The 17904-nt window shown below is 34.0% G+C and overlaps 1 protein-coding gene across 5 annotated transcripts in view; it reads left to right on the top strand.

Annotated features, from left to right (window-relative positions):
* The window catches only part of MKLN1 (muskelin 1), a 312347-nt gene that overhangs the window by 202944 nt on the left and 91499 nt on the right, over positions 1-17904 (top strand). For 4 of the 5 annotated variants that reach the window (XR_012508085.1, XR_012508086.1, XM_074367050.1 and 1 more), the window contains 2 exons: positions 11681-11790; positions 12388-12580. Coding sequence is in view for 3 of the 5 variants with exons in the window: in XM_074367050.1 (XP_074223151.1) it covers positions 11681-11790; positions 12388-12580 (303 nt within the window). In the remaining 2 variants the exon portion in view is untranslated. Of the gene's footprint in view, positions 1-11680; positions 11791-12384; positions 12581-17904 lie in introns of those variants that run through there. The other variant, XM_045511055.2, reaches the window with a different exon arrangement.

Here is a 17904-nt window from a genome sequence, read left to right as displayed (position 1 = left end):
TCTTCCCTTAAAAATTTGGAAGAAAACAGAGGTCTCGTATGGATCAGTTAAACATTTCAGCTGCCTGAAGACAAGAAATTGCACTTCTTTCCAGCCTTTTCTATCATCAGCCTTCTGATTGTAAAGTTTTTTTTTTACTTGACCCTCATGGGTTAGTTTTATGGCGTTCAGGCAAAATGTTAATTAGAGCTTTTCAAATGATTGAAGATACTTACTAACTCATTTGATGTTTAGGATATTAATATTCAGATAAATTCATATTTCTCACTTTTCTGTTAAAAATGTAAATAGTGTTCTGCAGTGTTTTTATTTTCCAGCCTTTTCCCAGCATTTTCTTGATAAGCTTTTTAAAAAAATTATATAAGGAAACTGAAACTGAAAGCTTGTGTTAACTTTAGTTTTTTTAGTTTGATATTTTCTTTAAAAATCATTTTAATAAACCACTTGAGTGATGTGTAACTTTCTTTTGGTGGTGATTCAGCACAGATATTTCTTTACCTGGTTGGGATAAATTGTTAGAATTCTTCTGAAAAGAAAAAATGTATTTGAATACTTTACATTTATGTTCTACAGTGATATATTTGAAAGCTCTTGCTTTATTTAAAAAACAAGTTTATCCTTAAACAACATAATTTCTAAATATAGTCAGCCCTCAATCATTCACAGTAGTGGACGGGAACAAAAGCAAGATTTAACTCACCAGCAGATAATCTCCAGATCATGCGCTGACATCTAAATATGGTCGTTCTCATTTATAGTGAATATAGCTTATTTATTAAATTTGGCTTCGGCCAAAGTTAAGTCAGTTTGCTCACAACTTAACAAGGAAAATAAGTCTGCATTTTTACTGGATTGCAGGGGTTAGGTTTTAAAATCTGTTGTGTATAATCCATAGTGCCATAGCACAGGTAAATTTTACTTTCCTCTTAAGCTACCTTTTGTATAAAATGAGTATGATAATACCTTCTCTGTTAAGGATAGGTAACTATATTGGACATTTTCTTGAGTTCTTTTGTAGTTTGTGGATGAGTCTTTTGAATTTTAATTTAAGATTATATTTATAAAAGAAATGATTTCATTTTGAATGTCTCTTTTTTGTTACTTATACTCATAAAGCTCTTGATTTCATGCCTTCTTACCTGTAGTATTTTAAGTACTATAGAAAAAGTACATGTACAAATATAATTTGAACCATCATGTCATTTCAGCAGTCATTATTTACAACTTCTTATGTGTTGATTGTTTTCGATAGTTTGTAAGTTCTTTTACATGTGGTATCTCATTTGAACATTATACTGGAAGATAAAAATCTTTTCTCTTTTAGTTGAGGAAAATGAGAGTAGAAGTCAAATGATGTGTCCCAGGCTGTGTAGCTAGTAAGTGATACATCAAAGACATAGCATTTGGTATATGCTTTTGGATATGTGCTTGTATTGCTTTAAAGTAATAATGATAGGTATTGTTTATGAAGCCATCTGCCTAACACTCTGTGAAACAGGTATTATAATACTTACTTTACAGATGAAGAAACTGAAGTTTAGAAGCAGATGTAAATGACTGGGCCAAGTCCTTACTTATAGTAGAATGTAGAGGTGGGATACAAATTTAAGTCTGTTTTTCTACAAATGTTCAGTGCTCTTACTATGTGATATATGTAAGTTTTGTTTCCTTAGGTAGATTGTGAAACCCTAGGGGTTTCTGTCTTGTGTTTTCTCAAATTTCAGAAGCACCAAGCAAACTGCTTGCCTCATTAGAAACATTGTATATATACTTTTTGAGTTTATTTTACAGGAGTTTATAGGAATTAATCAGTGGCTATGTGAACTTGATGGAGGAAAAGTTAACATCTTTATGTTCTCTAACCTCTAACAAATGTATTCAGCATTTCCTTCAATTATGAATATACGCTATAACCCGTAATATTAGCAATACCTGTGACTTGCCACAGATAAAAGTTATAAATTTCCCCCATCACTTTATACTCTGGAAATATAACTTTGAAATTATGATAATTATTAGACCTGCCACTAGATCTTTTTGTCTAATGTGTTAATTAAAAAGCATATATGTTCTATATCATAATTCTGTTTCTTCATTATTTGTATAACTGTATTTCAATGCAATTGGTTTGCTCTATGATCCTTTGTATTTTCCTTTCTGCATTTAAATCTGAGAGGGGTTGGATAACAGGGTTCACTGAAGAGCCAGAAGGGGTTCACCACACAAAAGAAGCCAAGGAGCCCATGTTGAAGTGAGGTCTTTGATAGGACTTAGTGTGGAAGTTGAGAGTTGGCCTTAGGAAGAAACTTGGTTTCATGTAAGGCCTATAAGTAAAATGAAAATTTAGTAAAGAAGGAGAGTTGTTAATTGGGAGATCAGATTCAAGAGAGGAAGTTAAAGGTTTGGAAGGGAAAATCTCTTTAGTGGGAGATTAGATCAGATGACTGAAAACATAAAGTGTAATATATGAGGATACTGGTTATAGATAACTAAAAAGGTTTATGTCTTGATTCATAGCAAGATAACAGTTGTATCAGGAAATTATCTAGGTGACATGAAGGCAGAAAGGAGGTACTGAGTCTTAGATTCTGGAGTAGTCTTGGGTTTTGGTAGATGGGATGGCTTAGATTTCTATGGATTTTTTTGAATTTTTGCAGCCTTGGATGGATGTGGGAGCTTCAGAGAGATTCTTTAGCTTTGGCTAGATTCAGCCTGCATTCTGGATCCTCAGAAGTATTTAGAAGTCTGGATAAGTACCATGTCTTGGGGTCGGAGGAGGTGCCCTGATGGTGGCCCTTCATGAAAGCATGTGGAAAGGTGACATTTAAAAGTATGTTGTTAAGAAGGAAATTAATATAGTAATAATAGCTAATAATAATAATGATCATAATAATAGCCAACATTTATTGAGCACTCAGCATGTGCCAATTACTGTGGTAAGTGCTTTGTGCACTTATTTCATTAATTCTGTAGTAGAATAGTTGCACTCTTTCAGAATGGTTAATCTTGAATTTTTTAAGATCTTCCACAACCTGATCTTAAAATTATTAGCATCTTCTAAGAGGCTGTTTAGCCATCTAGGCAGGAGCCACCAAAGCATATTGAATGTACCACATATGTGTTTAATTGTGTGGAGATGTTGATCCCCCTCAATCCTAGAGCAGCAGAAACCTGTAACCCAGTATTCTTGTATACTAAATGTCTTATCATTTTCTATGCATGGCATTTTATGAAAAGGGATGAAAGGCACTGATTCTGATCATATCTGTCTGATTATCCCATGGGAAAAAGTGGTAGTTGAATCCTAGGATACAAACTCTTAGCATTGGGATGTGTATTAGGAGTTTTGGAACTCCAATTCACATTTAGATATCTGACATATAATGCAGAGTATGTCTGATATGCAGTATTATTGTTGTTAATGCCACCAAAAATCATTGGTAAAATTTCATATGACTGTGCATCATTCTGCTCATTCTGTATATATGCCTTCAGTCTGTTAAAAATTAACTATACTCTTCATTCATCCAATATATGATGTTCTTGTGAGATGACTTCCTAATTAATCTCCCTCCCACAATTGCTTAAAGGTATTTAATAAATAAACATTTTACAGACTTGAACAGATACAATAGGAAGATTTTTTTTCCTCCTGATTTTACTGAACTTGGACCTGGAACTTGAGAACAAATTTCAGATCTCTTAACTAATATTATACATCTGATTACACTTAAAGACTGTGTTCTTGGGGCCTTGGGTTTCAAATCCTGTTTTATCCTGACTTTTTTACTACTTGATGGGTATTACTGTGATGTAGGAGATACACTTTTTAAATGGTACTGCTACTGAAGAAATCAACACCAAAATAGTGATGATAATTTGGTGTTAGTTGGTAAAAAACTTTTGAAATTTCTGTTGTTTGCATATGTAAACTGAAGGGCATATTAAACATTGCAGAGGTCCTTCATATATTCCAATGACTGGTTCATACTGCTTCTGTGTTTATTCATGTATTTTCCTTTAGATGACAATATAGGAAAGCTCTTCATTGAGTCTGATATGCTGGAAAAGAGCAGTGGACTTGGAAATCAGTAGACCTGATATCAGATATTGTGAATATTCTGTTTTGATACTTAATCAAAGCTTGAAAAGTGTCAGTTTCTTAATGATAGTCGCATTACTCAGTCTGAACCATGTCAGTGTTATATTAGAATCTATTGGCCTGTCTTGCACTTTGAATCAAATCTTTTAGCCATGCATGAGTTTGTAATATCATTCATTGGTCATTTAGAAAATATGGTTCACTGAGTTATGCAGATCTTTCAAATGTTGAGGCATTTCATTATATAATATAAAGAAAATTACACTTGTTAATCTCAGCACCAGTCTCATCATAAAACTCTTAAGTACTAGGAAGTAGTTAAGCTCACTGTGGTGGATATCAATTTTCCGAAATTCTAGTTTTTCCTCAGAAGCTTGAATTTTATCCTTGGCAGCAGATACTTCATTTTGTTACCCTTGAAATGACAAATAAATGTCTGGCCAATTCCCACATAATCATAGATTGTCAGACTTTCTTTTAAGAAAAAGTAGTACCCTGTTGGGCTCTCTCAATGCCTATTTCAGCTCACAACTCGGACAGCTATACAGGTCCTTTATCTTGAGACAGCCATCATACTTTGGTATGCTTCAGAAGTGCTTTATGTGTCCTTTCTATTTTGTCATGCAAAATATTGAAAAGATATGTACTTAATTATAGAGATTTATTAAAATTAATTTTACATATCATCAGAGACATTCTTAAATGAATTGCCTTTTTTTTTTTTTAACTACAGGTATATGGTGGTGAGAAATAGAGTTCAGTTCATACTATATTAAGGAAAACGAGAACACCTGCATGCTACTACTTTTTGTGGCGCTACCAGGGTGTCAGCGGTTTTACCTTTGGCACCATGAGTGCAAATGTCAGTACAGTCGGGAAAAAAAAGGTTATAAAGTCCTAGTTGTATTATGAAAAATAGTTTTGACCACATGGAACCTCCTGAAATGGTTGTGAGGATTCCCCTGGAGCCCATGGATCACACATTAAAAACTTCTACTCTGTCCTGTCATTACTAATACGAAATGTTATCTTCATCTTATGTTGAATTCCTCTGGATCCTTGAGGGATTTTTTGGATACACTCTTCCGCTCCAGTGATTTTTATTTCCTTTTCCTTCACTAATATCAAACTTAGAATTATTGTATCTTTTTAGTATGTTTATTTTCTTACTGTTTTATAATTTTTGATATTCTTGTTCTGATTTTTTTTTCAGATCAGCTTGTCCAGCTACATGTCAAGAATAAAAAGGGTATATACCATAAGGATTTTGAGATTATAATAAATTTGTAATTAATTTGAAGGGAATTACCATGTTTACAACATTGAGTTTTCCCATCTAGAAACTATTAGGACCTTTCATTTACTCAGTTCTTAAGTAAAATTTTTTATTTTCTTAAGTAGATATTGCATACTTTAAAGTTTATTCGAAGATATTTTAAGCTTTTTTTTACTATTATAAAGGAGACTTTTTCCATTATATGTTCTACTTGGTTTTTATAGGTATAGGGAATGTTATTTTCATATACTTACCTTGCATACAGACGTTGAAAGTTTTTCAGTTAAATCTGTTTAATTTTTTAGGTAGATAAGTTGTTTCATCTTTGATAATATTTTTTCTTAATTTGCTTTTTTTTTTTCATTATTGCATTGGCTAAGATCTCCCATATACTGTTAAATAGAGATTATTGGGCCTCTTTATCTTGTTCCTGACTTCAATGGGAATACTCAGTGTTTCTCCATTAGGGTTTTTGTTGTTGTTGTTGAGATTTTTGATGCTTAATATCTCAATAATGATAAGTCAACCAACCATACTTCCAAAAAAAAAAAAAATCAAGGCAATGAAGTGGGGTTTTTTTGCCTTCATTTCTTATGTATTAAGAGTTTTTTAAGTTTGCATTCTTTTTTATTGAAGTGTAGTCAGTTTACAATGTTGTGTCAATTTCTGGTGTACAGCATAATGTTTCAGTCATACATATACATACATATATTCATTTTGATATTCTTTTTCATTATAGGTTACCACAGGATACTGAATATAGTTCCCTTTGCTGTACACTATAAACTTGCTATTTAATATATAGTAGTTAGTATCTGCAAATCTTGAATTTGCAATTTCTCCTTTCCCACCCCCTTTACCTGCTGATCACCACAAGTTTGTTCTCTATATCTGTGAATCTGTTTCTGTTTTGTAAATAAGTTCATGTGTCTTTTTTTTAGATTCAACATATAAGTGGTGTAATGTGGTATTTTTTCCTCTTTCTGGCTTACTTCACTTAAAATGACAATCTCCATGTCCATCCATGTTGCTGCAAATGGCATTATTTTATTCTTTTTTGATGGCTGAGTGGTATTCCATTGTGTATATATACCATAGCTTCTTTATCCATTCATCTGTCAGTGGACATTTAGGTTGTTTCCTTGGCTTTTGTAAATAATGCTGCTATGAGCATTGGGGTGCATGTGTCTTTTCGAATTAGAGTTTTCTCTGGATATATGCCCAGAAGTGGGATTGCTGGACAATATGGTAAGTCTCTTTAGTTTTTTAAGGAACTTCCACACTGTCCTCCATAATGACTGCACCAATTTACGTTCCCACCAGTGGTGTAGGAGGGTTCCTTTGTCTCCACACCTTCTCCAGCATTTATTGTGGACTTTTTAATGATAGCCTTTCTGACCAATGTGAGGTGATCCCTCATTGTAGTTTTGAATTGCATTTCTCTAATAATTAGTGATACTGAGCATCTTTTCATGTGCCTTTTGGCCATCCGGGTGTCTTCTTTGGAGAAATGTCTATTTAGGTCTTGTGCCCATTTTTTGTTTGGGTTGTTTGTTTGTTTGTTTGTTTTGATACTAAACTGTATGAGCTGTTTGTATATTTTGGAAATTAGTCCCTTGTTGGTCACGTCATTTGCAAATATTTTCTCCCATTCTGTAGGTTTTCTTTTCATTTTGTTTATGATTTACTTTGCTGTACAAAAGAGTGTAAGTTTAATTACATCCTGTTTATTTTTGCTTTTATTTCCTTTACTCTAGGAGACCGATCCAAAAAATATTGCTGTGATTTATGTCAAAGAGTATTCTACCCATGTTTTCCTCTAGGAGTTTTATAGTATTCAGTCTTACATTTAGGTCTTTAGTCCATTTGGGGTTTATTTTTGTAAATAGTATTAGAGAATGTTCTAATTTCATTTTCTTAACACATAGCTGTCCAGTTTTCCCAGCATCACTTATTGAAGAGGCTGTCTTTTCTCCATTGTGTATTCTTATCTCCTTTGTCATAGATTAATTAACTATAGGTGCATGAGTTTATTTCTGGATTTTCTACCCTGTTCCATTGATCTGTGTGTCTGTTTTTTTGTGCCAGTATCACACTGTTTTGATTACTGAAGATTTGTAGTATAGTCTGAAGTCAGGGAGCATGATTCCCCCAGCTTCATTCTTCTTTCTCAAGATTATTTTGGCTATTTGAGGTCTTTTCTGTTTCCATACAAATTAAAAATTTTTTTGTTCTACTTCTTTGAAAAGTGCCATTGGTAATTTGATAGGGATTGCATTGAGTCTGTATATTGCCCTGGGTAGTGTGGCAGTTTTAACAATGTTTACATTTCCAGTCCAAGAACATGGTGTATCTTTCCATCTGTTTGTATCATCTTCAGTTTCTTTCATCATTGTCTTACAGTTTTCGGAGTACAGATCCTTTGCCTCCTTGGGTAAGTTTATTCCTAGGTATTTTATTCTTTTTGATGTGTTGGTAAGTGGGGTTATTTTCTTAATTTTTTTTCCTGCTATTTTGTTGGTATATAGAAATGCAGCTTATTTATATATATTAACTTTATATCCTGGGACTTTACCAAATTCATTGATGAGCTCTAGTAGTTTTCTGGTAGCAGCTTTAAGATTTTCTATATATAGTATCATTTCATCTGCAGACAGTGACAGTTTTACTTCTTTTCCAGTTTGGATTCCTTTTATTTGTTTTTCTTCTCTGATTGCTATGGCTAGCACTTCCAAAACTATGTTGAACAAAAGTGACAAGAGTGGGCATCCTTGTCTTGTTCCTGATCTTAGAGGAAATGCTTTTATCTTTTCACCATTAAGTATGATGTTAGCTGTGGGTTTGTCATATATGGCCTTCATTATATTGAGGTATGTTTCCTCTGTGCCCATTTTCTGGAGAATTTTTATCATAAATGCATGTTGAATTTTATCAGAAGCTTTTTCTGCATCTATGAGATGATCATATGGTTTTTATTCTTCAGTTTGTTAATGTTGTGTATCACACTGATTTGCAGATATTGAAAAATCCTTACATCCCTGGAATAAATCCCATTTGATCATGTGTATGATCCTTTTAATTCATTGTTGGAGTTAATTTACTAGTATTTTGTTGAGGATTTTTGCATCTATATGCGTAAGTGATATTGGCCTGTAATTTGTCTTTTGGTTGGTTTACCTTAAATTACCAATAATTTAAGATAATTATTGATATGTATGTTCTTATTGCCATTTTGTTGTTTTAGATTTGTTTTTGTAGGTCTTTTTTCCTTCTTTTTGTTCTCTTGTAGTCTGATGACTATAGCTTTACATTTAGATTCCTCTTTCTTTTTTGTGTGTATATCTATTACAGATTTTTGATTTGGGGTTACCATGAGGTTTTGGTGTAGAAGTCTGTATATACACATGATTGTTTTAAGTTGCTGATCTCTTAATTTCAAATGCATTTTAGATGTCCTGGATTCATACCCTCCTCCCCTCACAATTATGGGTTTTGATATCATATTTTACATCTAATTGTTTTAGGTATCCTTTAACTGCTTGTTGTATATACAGATGATTTTTACTACTTTTGCCTTTCAACTTCCCTGTTTGTGTGTGGATGATTTCCTACCTTTACTGAATGTTTACCTTTACCAGTGAGCTTTCCCATTTTGTAATTTTCTTGTTTCTAGTTGTGGTCTTTTCTTTTCTACCTAGAAGTTCCTTTAACAGTTGTTGTAAAGGTGGTTTGGTGGTACTGAATTCTTTAGCTTTTGCTTATCTGTGAAGCTTTTGATTTCTCCATCAAATCTGAATGAAAACCTTGCTGGGTAGAATATTCTTGATTGTAGGTTTTTCTCTTTCATCACTTTAAATATATTGTGCCACTCCTTTCTGGCCTGTAGAGTTTCTTCTGAAAAATCAGCTGATAATCTTATGGGAGTTCCTGTATGTTATTTGTTGCTTTTCTCTTGCTGATTTTAATATTTTCTCTTTATTTTTAATTGTCAATTTGATTACTGTGTGCCTCAGCATATTCCTCTTTAGGTTAATCCTGTATGGGTCTCTGCACTTCTGGACTTGAGTGACTGTTTCCCAATGTAGGGAAGTTTTCAGCTATTATCTCTTCAGATATTTTCTCAGGTCTTTTCTCTCTCTCTTCTCTTTCTGGGATCTCTATAATGCAGATATTAGTGTGCTTCATGTTGTCCCAGAGGTCTCTTAAACCATCCTCATTTCTTTTCATTCTTTTTTCTTTTTTCTGTTCTACAGTAGTGATTTTAACTACTCTGTCTTCTAGCTCACTGATCTGTTCTTCTGCCTCATGTAGTCTATTCTTGGCTCCTTCTAGTGTATTATTCATTTCAGTAATTGTATTCTTCAACTTATTTTGGGTGTTCTTCTTTATATTTTCTTACTTTTTGCTAAAAACTTCACTCTGTTCATCTGTTCTCCCGAGTTCTCTGATGATCTGCACAGTCATTACTCTAAACTCTTTCTTGGATAGATTCCCTATCTCCTCATCATTTATTTTTTCTTCTGGGATTGTATCTTGTGCCTTTGCCTGGAATGTATTCCTCTGCTATCTCATTTTGTCTAAATTTCTATTTGTATTTTTATGTAGGTTAGTTTCGTTGCTCAACCTTGGAGAGCAAGGTTGTATGAGACTTCTTATGCATTCCAGCAGGGCACTATTTGTCATCTAAGGGGCAGGGTCCAGCTCATCCCAGGATAGTCTGGCCTGTCTTTGCAGGCTCCTTCCACAGGCTGTTGAAATTTTCTTTTCTTACTTTTGGTATCTTCCCTCTGGTGGGTAAGGCTGGACGAGAGGCTTGTGCAGCGGGCAGAAGGGGTTGGTACCTGCCCACTGCTGGATAGAGCTGGGTCCTGGCCCTCTGGTGGGCAGAGCTGTGTCTAGGGGTGTGTCTAGAGGTGGCTGTGGGCTCAGGAAATCTGCTGATGGTTGGGGCTGCATTCCCACTGAGTATACTGTTTGGCCTGAGGCTTCCCAGCACTTAAACCTACAAACTATTGAGTGGGGCCATGTCTTAGCACCAGTGACCCAAGCAAGGTGCCAGTCTCCAGGAAAGCTCATGTAAATGAACATTCCTCGAATGTCCACCCCTGCCTTTTATGTCCCCTGGATGAGCTGCAGCTGCCCCCCTACCTCCCCAGGAGACATTCCAAAACCAGCAGGCAGGTCTGGCCTGGGTTCCTATGAAATCAGTGCCTCTGCCTTTGGTCCTGGTGCATGCAAGATTCTTAGTGCACTTCCCAAGAAAGTGAAGTCTCTGTACTGTGGAGCTTCTGCAAGTAAGCCCCACTGGCTTTCAAAACCAGATGTTCTGGGGTCTCCTCCTCCCAGTTTCAGAACCCTAGGCTGGGGAGCCTGACGTGATGCTCACAGCTCTCACTCCTGTGGGAGGGCCTCTGCAATGTAATTTTTCTCCAGCTTGTGGGTTGCCCACCCATCAGGGTAAGGGGGTCCTATTATTATCTCATGAGCATGCCCTCCTTTCATCCCAGGTTTCCTCTTTATGTTTCCAGTTGAAGATCTTTTTTGTCTTTTTTTTATTGATGGTTACTCAGCAGTCAGTTGTGGTTTTGTTGTGATCCTGAGAGGAGGCGAACTTCTGGTCCTACTCCTCCACTATCTTGACCAGAAATACAAGAGATTTTTTAAAGTAAATTTTATTAGTTTACTCTTAGCATCTGTTGAGGTAATCAAATATGTTCCTCTGTTAACATGGTGAGTTACATTAATATTGCTTCTACTGAACCAGTCCTTCCATTCCTCAAATGAACTGTTTAGTTACAGTGATAAATTGGTAGAATTTTTTTGCAACTTTTTTTTTTTTAATTTTGAATATATACTCAGCCGAGATTGGCCTTAAATCCTTTTTCTTCTGGTTTTGTTTTCAGGGTTATGCCACTTTGATAAGTAATTGAACTTTCAGTCTCTTTCTATGCTAATATAGTTTAAATTAATATTGTTTGTAATTATTTGTTTCTTGTGGATTTGGTAAAATTTGCTTTCTAAATTTTTCTAGTCTCCTAGGCCTGTTTTTTGGAGGATAAACGACCCAGTTTGAATTTATCTTTGGTGTTTTCATTATTAAAACAACCTCATGATGGCATTGAATCATGTTTCTTTTTGCTACTGTAGCCCCAGAACCTAATAGTACAGTGCTGGGTGTACAGAAGATATCCAGAAAATTTGTTGAGTGACTCCTAATAGACTTGAATAGTGACTTGACTTCGCTAAAAATTTATTTGAACTATGTTAATTTTTCCTTTTTATTTCTCTTTTTCTCCTCAAAGTTCCACTCTTATCATGGGGACCCAGCTTTAACTTTAGCATCTGGTATGTTGAACTTAGTGGCATTGATGATCCCGATGTAGTACAACCTTGTCTCAACTGGTATAGCAAGGTAGGACTGTATTTTAAAATCCTGATTTTATGTTTCAGGTAGCATACATTAAAGAGAGAATTGTGTCGATATATTGTGTTCACTGAGAATAACTTAAAACATTAACAGTAGTAATAATAATTATAAAGATTAATCAACACTTATTAAACATTTACGTTTTGTCAGTTCTAAACACCTTTCTAACTTATTTACTCATTGCCACTCTATGAGATAGGTACAATTATTATCCATATTTTACATATGATGAAGTGGAGCACAGAGAGGTTAAGTATTTTACCTGAGGCCACAGTTGTAAAAGTTATCAGGTGCTCTAGATAGTATGTAAATTCATATCTTCATCTCTTTAAAATCTTTCTGCTACATACTTTGTGACCTTTGACAAGTTATCATAATTTACTAAGCTTCAGTTTTGCCATTTAATAATGGAAATAATCGTGATACTAATGAATAGCATTAGTACAATGCTTAATTATACTTCGTATGCTTAGTTAATGCTTAGTAAATACTGACTTAATGTTAGTAATTGTCACTTATTGTTTCCTACAGTAGTAACTAACCAAATCTCTTCTTTACATAACTTCTCTTGTGTTCCAGTAGTACCGTGAACAGGAAGCCATTCGCCTTTGCCTAAAACACTTCAGACAACATAACTATACAGAGGCCTTTGAATCGCTGCAAAAGAAAACCAAGATTGCCCTGGAGCATCCCATGTTAACAGATCTGCACGATAAATTGGTATTGAAGGGTGATTTTGATGCTTGCGAAGAATTGATTGAAAAAGCTGTAAATGGTATGTCATAAACATGTATATTTGTATTTTAAGTATATACAAGAAAGTTTTTTTTTTTTTTAAAGAATGTAGGTTAATGCCAGTTACTAGTTTATTTCTTTCTTCCCCGCTATCCCTCTACCCATCTTTTTACTCTGTAAAGATGTTAGCTCCTTGAATTAGGCACTGCTTTTATGTAAGACAGATCTATAATGTAATGGGACTTGAAAAACAAAAAACAAACATACTTGAACTCACATATCAAAATCTAAGTTGTCATCTTGGAAAATCATGCACTTAGGAATGCTAACATTGACTGTCACTGAACCATGTTAGAAAAAGACTTTTAATGCTCCTTTACATATTTTTGTTAATAGCAAATTGTCATTTTTAAAAAATAGTGTAATTTTGGGGCAGGTAGGGAGTGATTGGATAAGCCAAAAAATTTTATTAGCTTACTGTTACAATGAATGAGGAGATTTGTATTGGAAATATCATCTGTGTGATGTAGATGTGACATAATCGCTGATTTTCTTGGGTGGCCTATAATCTGGTTTCAAAAGAGATGTCAATATTAGAACATAACATAATCTCCCAAAGTAAATATTTTAGAGGATGACACCAATTGAATTTTTAAGGTCTTGTATGTTATGTTATTTTTAAAAAAGGAACTCTGTTGTTGCTGTGTAGAATGGCATCCATTTAAAAAATTTCCTATACTTTCATAGTAACAAAGGACAGAATGGGTGCTTGTGGTAATGAGAAAAAAAATTCAATCTTTTCTCTTTTCTTGGCACATAGCTCCTAAACCTCTCAGGATCTGTGGAGTGTAGGAGGGTCTTTTGTATGCTGAGATGACTGGTGGCTGGGGTCCTAGATAGCTTCAGATCTACAGAAAGACCAAACGATGTGATTAGAGGGTTGAAACTGCCAATCCCATTCCTGACCTCTGGAGAGAGGGAAAAGTCAGAGATGATATTCAATCACCTATAAACTAATGTTTTAATCAATTATGCCTACATAATGGAACCTCCAAAAAAAATCCCTAAATAGTGGAGTTCAGAGAACTTCCAGTTTGGTGAACATATGAAGTTGCAGGGGAGGATGGCATGCCTGCAGAAGGCATGGAAGCCACATACACACACACATATACACACCCCCCCAGTACCTTGCCCTACATCTTTCTTCTATTTGGCTGTTCCTGAATTATATTCTTTATAATAAACCAGTGATAGTAAGTAAAGTGCTTTTCTGAATTTTGTGATTACTATAGCAAATTATCAAACCTGAGGGGGTTGGGGAGACTCCCAGTTTATAGCCAGTAGGTCAGAAGTACAGTGGCTTGGGACTTGCATTTGGCATCTGAAGTGATAGTCTTGTGGGACTGAGTCCTTTTAACTTGTGAGATCTGACACTAACTCCAAGTAGATAGTATCAGAATTGAATTGTTAGATGCCCAGTTTTTGTCAGGGAATAGGAGAAATGCTTGGTGTAAGGAGAAGACCCATTCATTTGGTGTCAGAAGCATTATGAGTGAAAGCAGCTTAATGCTCAATATGAAACTTGTGGAATGATACCAAGGTGTATAGAAATTCTGTTCTTTTTATAGAAAGAAATAAGGAATAATAAACTTTCTCAGTGCTCTGCTTTTATATATTTGAACCCTTTTACTATTGTTCATTATTATTAGGTTCTTATTTTTTTATGTTGGTTGACTATTTTACCACTGAAGTACTACTTTCCTTGAGTTTATAAATTTAAAGTTAACTTAAAATTAATTGCTTCCAGATCCATTGTGTTATAATAACAAACCTACCTCTCAGCCTTGTACATTATTACTGCTTACTTAATTGATGATGATACTTGCAAATAAATGATTTCTATGTTTGAAGTAGAATATACTTGGGAGTATACCCACATGGAACATATAGGATAATTAGTCTCTTACTAAACCATCAAAATGCCACTAGTGAAAGTATATATGTGTGTGTATGTATGTTTCTGAGAATGAATTCTGTATTTTTTAACCTTATAGGATAAAGAAGGCACATGTAATTTTATGGAGGTTTTTTTTTTTTGTGCGTCTTGTTTTAAATCTTCAAGACATTTAATATTTTGTTAAGGTAAACAACAAAATAACAAAAACCACTAGCAACTTTACATAATCGTTAGATTAAAAACTGTTAGGTTTTGAAACTGTCTCTTTAGCAATATACTCATTAAAGAGAAGCTATTAAAATCATGTGCAACCCTGCTACTGCAGAGACTTGAGTTATCCTTCTGACTCTAGGAAGGAACCGAGTTTAAGGAAATTGGTGTTACCTATTCTTGAGACTTACAGCCAACTCATATTTTTTGTACTTCTCACTGCCTTGGAACAGTGTTTAGTTAATAAACATTCCTTCCAGGATTGTTCGGTTTGCTGCTGACTTCACTGATGATGATTTTGTTGGACAAATAAGGAAGTAAACACTGCAGAGTTCTTTGACTTTTGCTCCATTGAAAGCATAGCAGAAAAAGCTGCCTGTTATATAGGAAAGTCTAGGGAATCAAAAGCATCTTCCAAGTTTCTTATAAATGGAGGAAACAAAAACTACTTTTAGTATATTTGGTATATTAGTGTGCCCTTCTTCAAGTATGGTCTACATTTTGAGAAAGTGTTGGGCTGTACTTATTTCTCCTATTAAAGCTTCCTATTTGCCTAGAAACATCCCTACATTTACATTTAATTTCATTAGAGGTGATTCTTGAACCAGTCATTGCTGCTTCCTGTCTGACAATGCCAGGCGAAAAAGGTAGACTCCAGTGATGATCGGCAAAAGTAATCACCTAAGAACAGGAAATACTTAAAGAAAACCTCCTTTTGCAGTATTTATCTTATTTGCTAATGAAATAAAAGTTTGCTTTTTGTGTGTGAGGTAAAGGGAGGGATTAAGTTTAATAAAGTGGTCCTAAAGTTTACACTTGAGGTCTTTGTTTCCATTCCTCCCTTCTTCCCTTTTCCTCTTCTTTCTTTTTTCTCTTCTACCTTCCTCTTCCTTCCTATTCCTATTCTTTGGTTTATGCAGTAGTTGTTAGTTATATGGTAGGCTTAATTCCCTCTCCTTAAAAAATTTTTTTGAGATCTCAAATCTTGTTGGAGTTACCTTTGTGGCAAGGTTTTTAACTACAAATTTAGTATTAATAGATACCGGGCTATTTATATTCTGTATTTCTTTTTGAAAAAGTATTGGTAGTTTGTGTCTTTTTATGAATATGCCCATTTTGTCTAAATTGGTAAATTTATTGGCATAAAGTTGTTTGTATTCCATTATTGTCCTTCTAATACCTTATGTCATATCATTTTCCCTCATATTGGTAATTTTTGTTTTCATTTCTCAGTAGTCTGGCTAAAAATCTATCAATTTTAAGAAAACAACTCTTGCGAGTTTTTTGTTTTGTTTTTTCTTGTCTTTTCTCTCTATTTCATTGATTTCTGCCTTTATCTTTATTATTTCCTTTTTTTCCTACATACTTTGGTTTTAATTTGCTCTTCTTTTCATAGTTTCTTAGTATAAGAGCTGAGGCCATTAACTTGAGATTCTTCTTTTCTAATGTAGGCATTTCGTGTTAAAAATTTCCCTTTAAGCACTGCTTTAGTTATATCTTACAAATTTTGCTGTGTTGTTTTCATTTTCATTCAGTTTAAAATATAGTTGACTCTTGAACAACGTGGGAGTTGGGGCCCCAACCTCTCCTCCCCCCTGACCCACCCACTATGCAGTTGAAAATCCACATATAACTTTTGACTTCCCCAAAATTTAATTACTAATAGCCTACTATTAACTGGAAGCCTTACTGGTAATGGTAACATAGTCAATTAACACATGTTTTGTATTTTATATATATTATAGACTATATTCCTATGATAAACTAGAAAAAAGTGTTATTAAGAAAATCATAAGAGAAAATACATTTACACTGTATACTGTGTTTATTGATATCATAAATTTACATTGTCTGTTTACAAGATAAATTATCAATACCTACATCAGTATTGTCTTAATGACACAAAATGTGGGTATTATACGTAGTACTAACACTGGACATCAGAAATGAAGAGATAATGTGAAAAAATTCATTTTTATTTACTAGTGTAACAATTCATGCGTTGGTAATGAAGTAGCAGCAATACGAATGCTTTATAACAATCTAGTGTAATTGATAAAATTGTGTCACAGTAGTTTAGCATATATGCTAATGAATGGTTATAAAATTTTTATAGCATACAGTATTAATCATATTCATAATACAGTATTAGAAACATTGTTACATTTTTAAAGTATTAACCTGTGGCGATAGACTCATAGTTTCTGCAGTTGAGAGAGAGAGGAAGGCATACTGGAGAGGGGTGGGCATACTGTATGGTCATGTAATTCTTTGAAAGCAGAGTTATAAAACAGTAGGAAAACTAACACATTATTAATTTTATTACTAAATAGCACTCACCTTATACCTATATAAGGCTAGACTAGTATCTGTATACTTGATGCATTCATGACATACCTAACCCTTTCTTAGTTTTTTTTTTGTTTTTTTTTTTTTTTTTTTGTATTTCTAGGCTACATGGTTCTTCTGTGAGTTTTTTTCAAAGTGTTACAAATCTCTTCCAAATTTTCCAATATATTTATTGGAAAAAATCCACGTATAAGTGGATCTGCACAGTTCAGACCCAACTTGTTCAAGGGTCAGCTGTACTTAAGTGTAATGACACATATTTCTTTCCAACCCTGATACCTCTTTCCCCCTTGTGTTTAATCTTTTAGCCAGAATATTTAATAAAAGTTTGCCATGGCATAATTATAGTGGATACCCCTGTGTAGTTCATGATCTCTAAAGAAATACTTTCTGCATTTCATTGTTAAAGATATCTTTGATCTGGGGCTTTGGAGATTCCATGTCAGATTCCAAGATTGCTTAGAGTTTATGCCATAAATACATACTGAATTTTGCCACTTTTTATCTACCTTTCATGATATGATTTTCCTACTCTACTAATATGTGAAATCATAGTAATTGATTTTCTGATGTTATACTTCATATATACTTAACTGTGTCATATATTTTTTGGCGTATTTTGGATTTAGATTGAGTAATGTTTTCTTAGAATTCTTCCAATGATTATTAGTAAGATTGACCTTGTAATATTTCTTTCTCTTACGTTCTTCAAGTTTAGTATCTCTGTCCACATAATGGGTTGAGGAATTAACTTTTTCTTCCAATTTTCTGAATAGATGTAAGATTTGAATTATTTCTTTCTCAGATACTTGGTTGAATTTACCATTGAACTAGCTGCTTGGGATTTG

This window comes from Camelus bactrianus, chromosome 7 (genome assembly GCF_048773025.1).
Source record: "Camelus bactrianus isolate YW-2024 breed Bactrian camel chromosome 7, ASM4877302v1, whole genome shotgun sequence".
In the NCBI taxonomy this organism is placed as follows: domain Eukaryota; kingdom Metazoa; phylum Chordata; class Mammalia; order Artiodactyla; family Camelidae; genus Camelus; species Camelus bactrianus.
The sequence above is the reverse complement of the archived record's forward strand: the minus strand, read 5'-3'. Positions and strand labels throughout refer to the sequence as shown.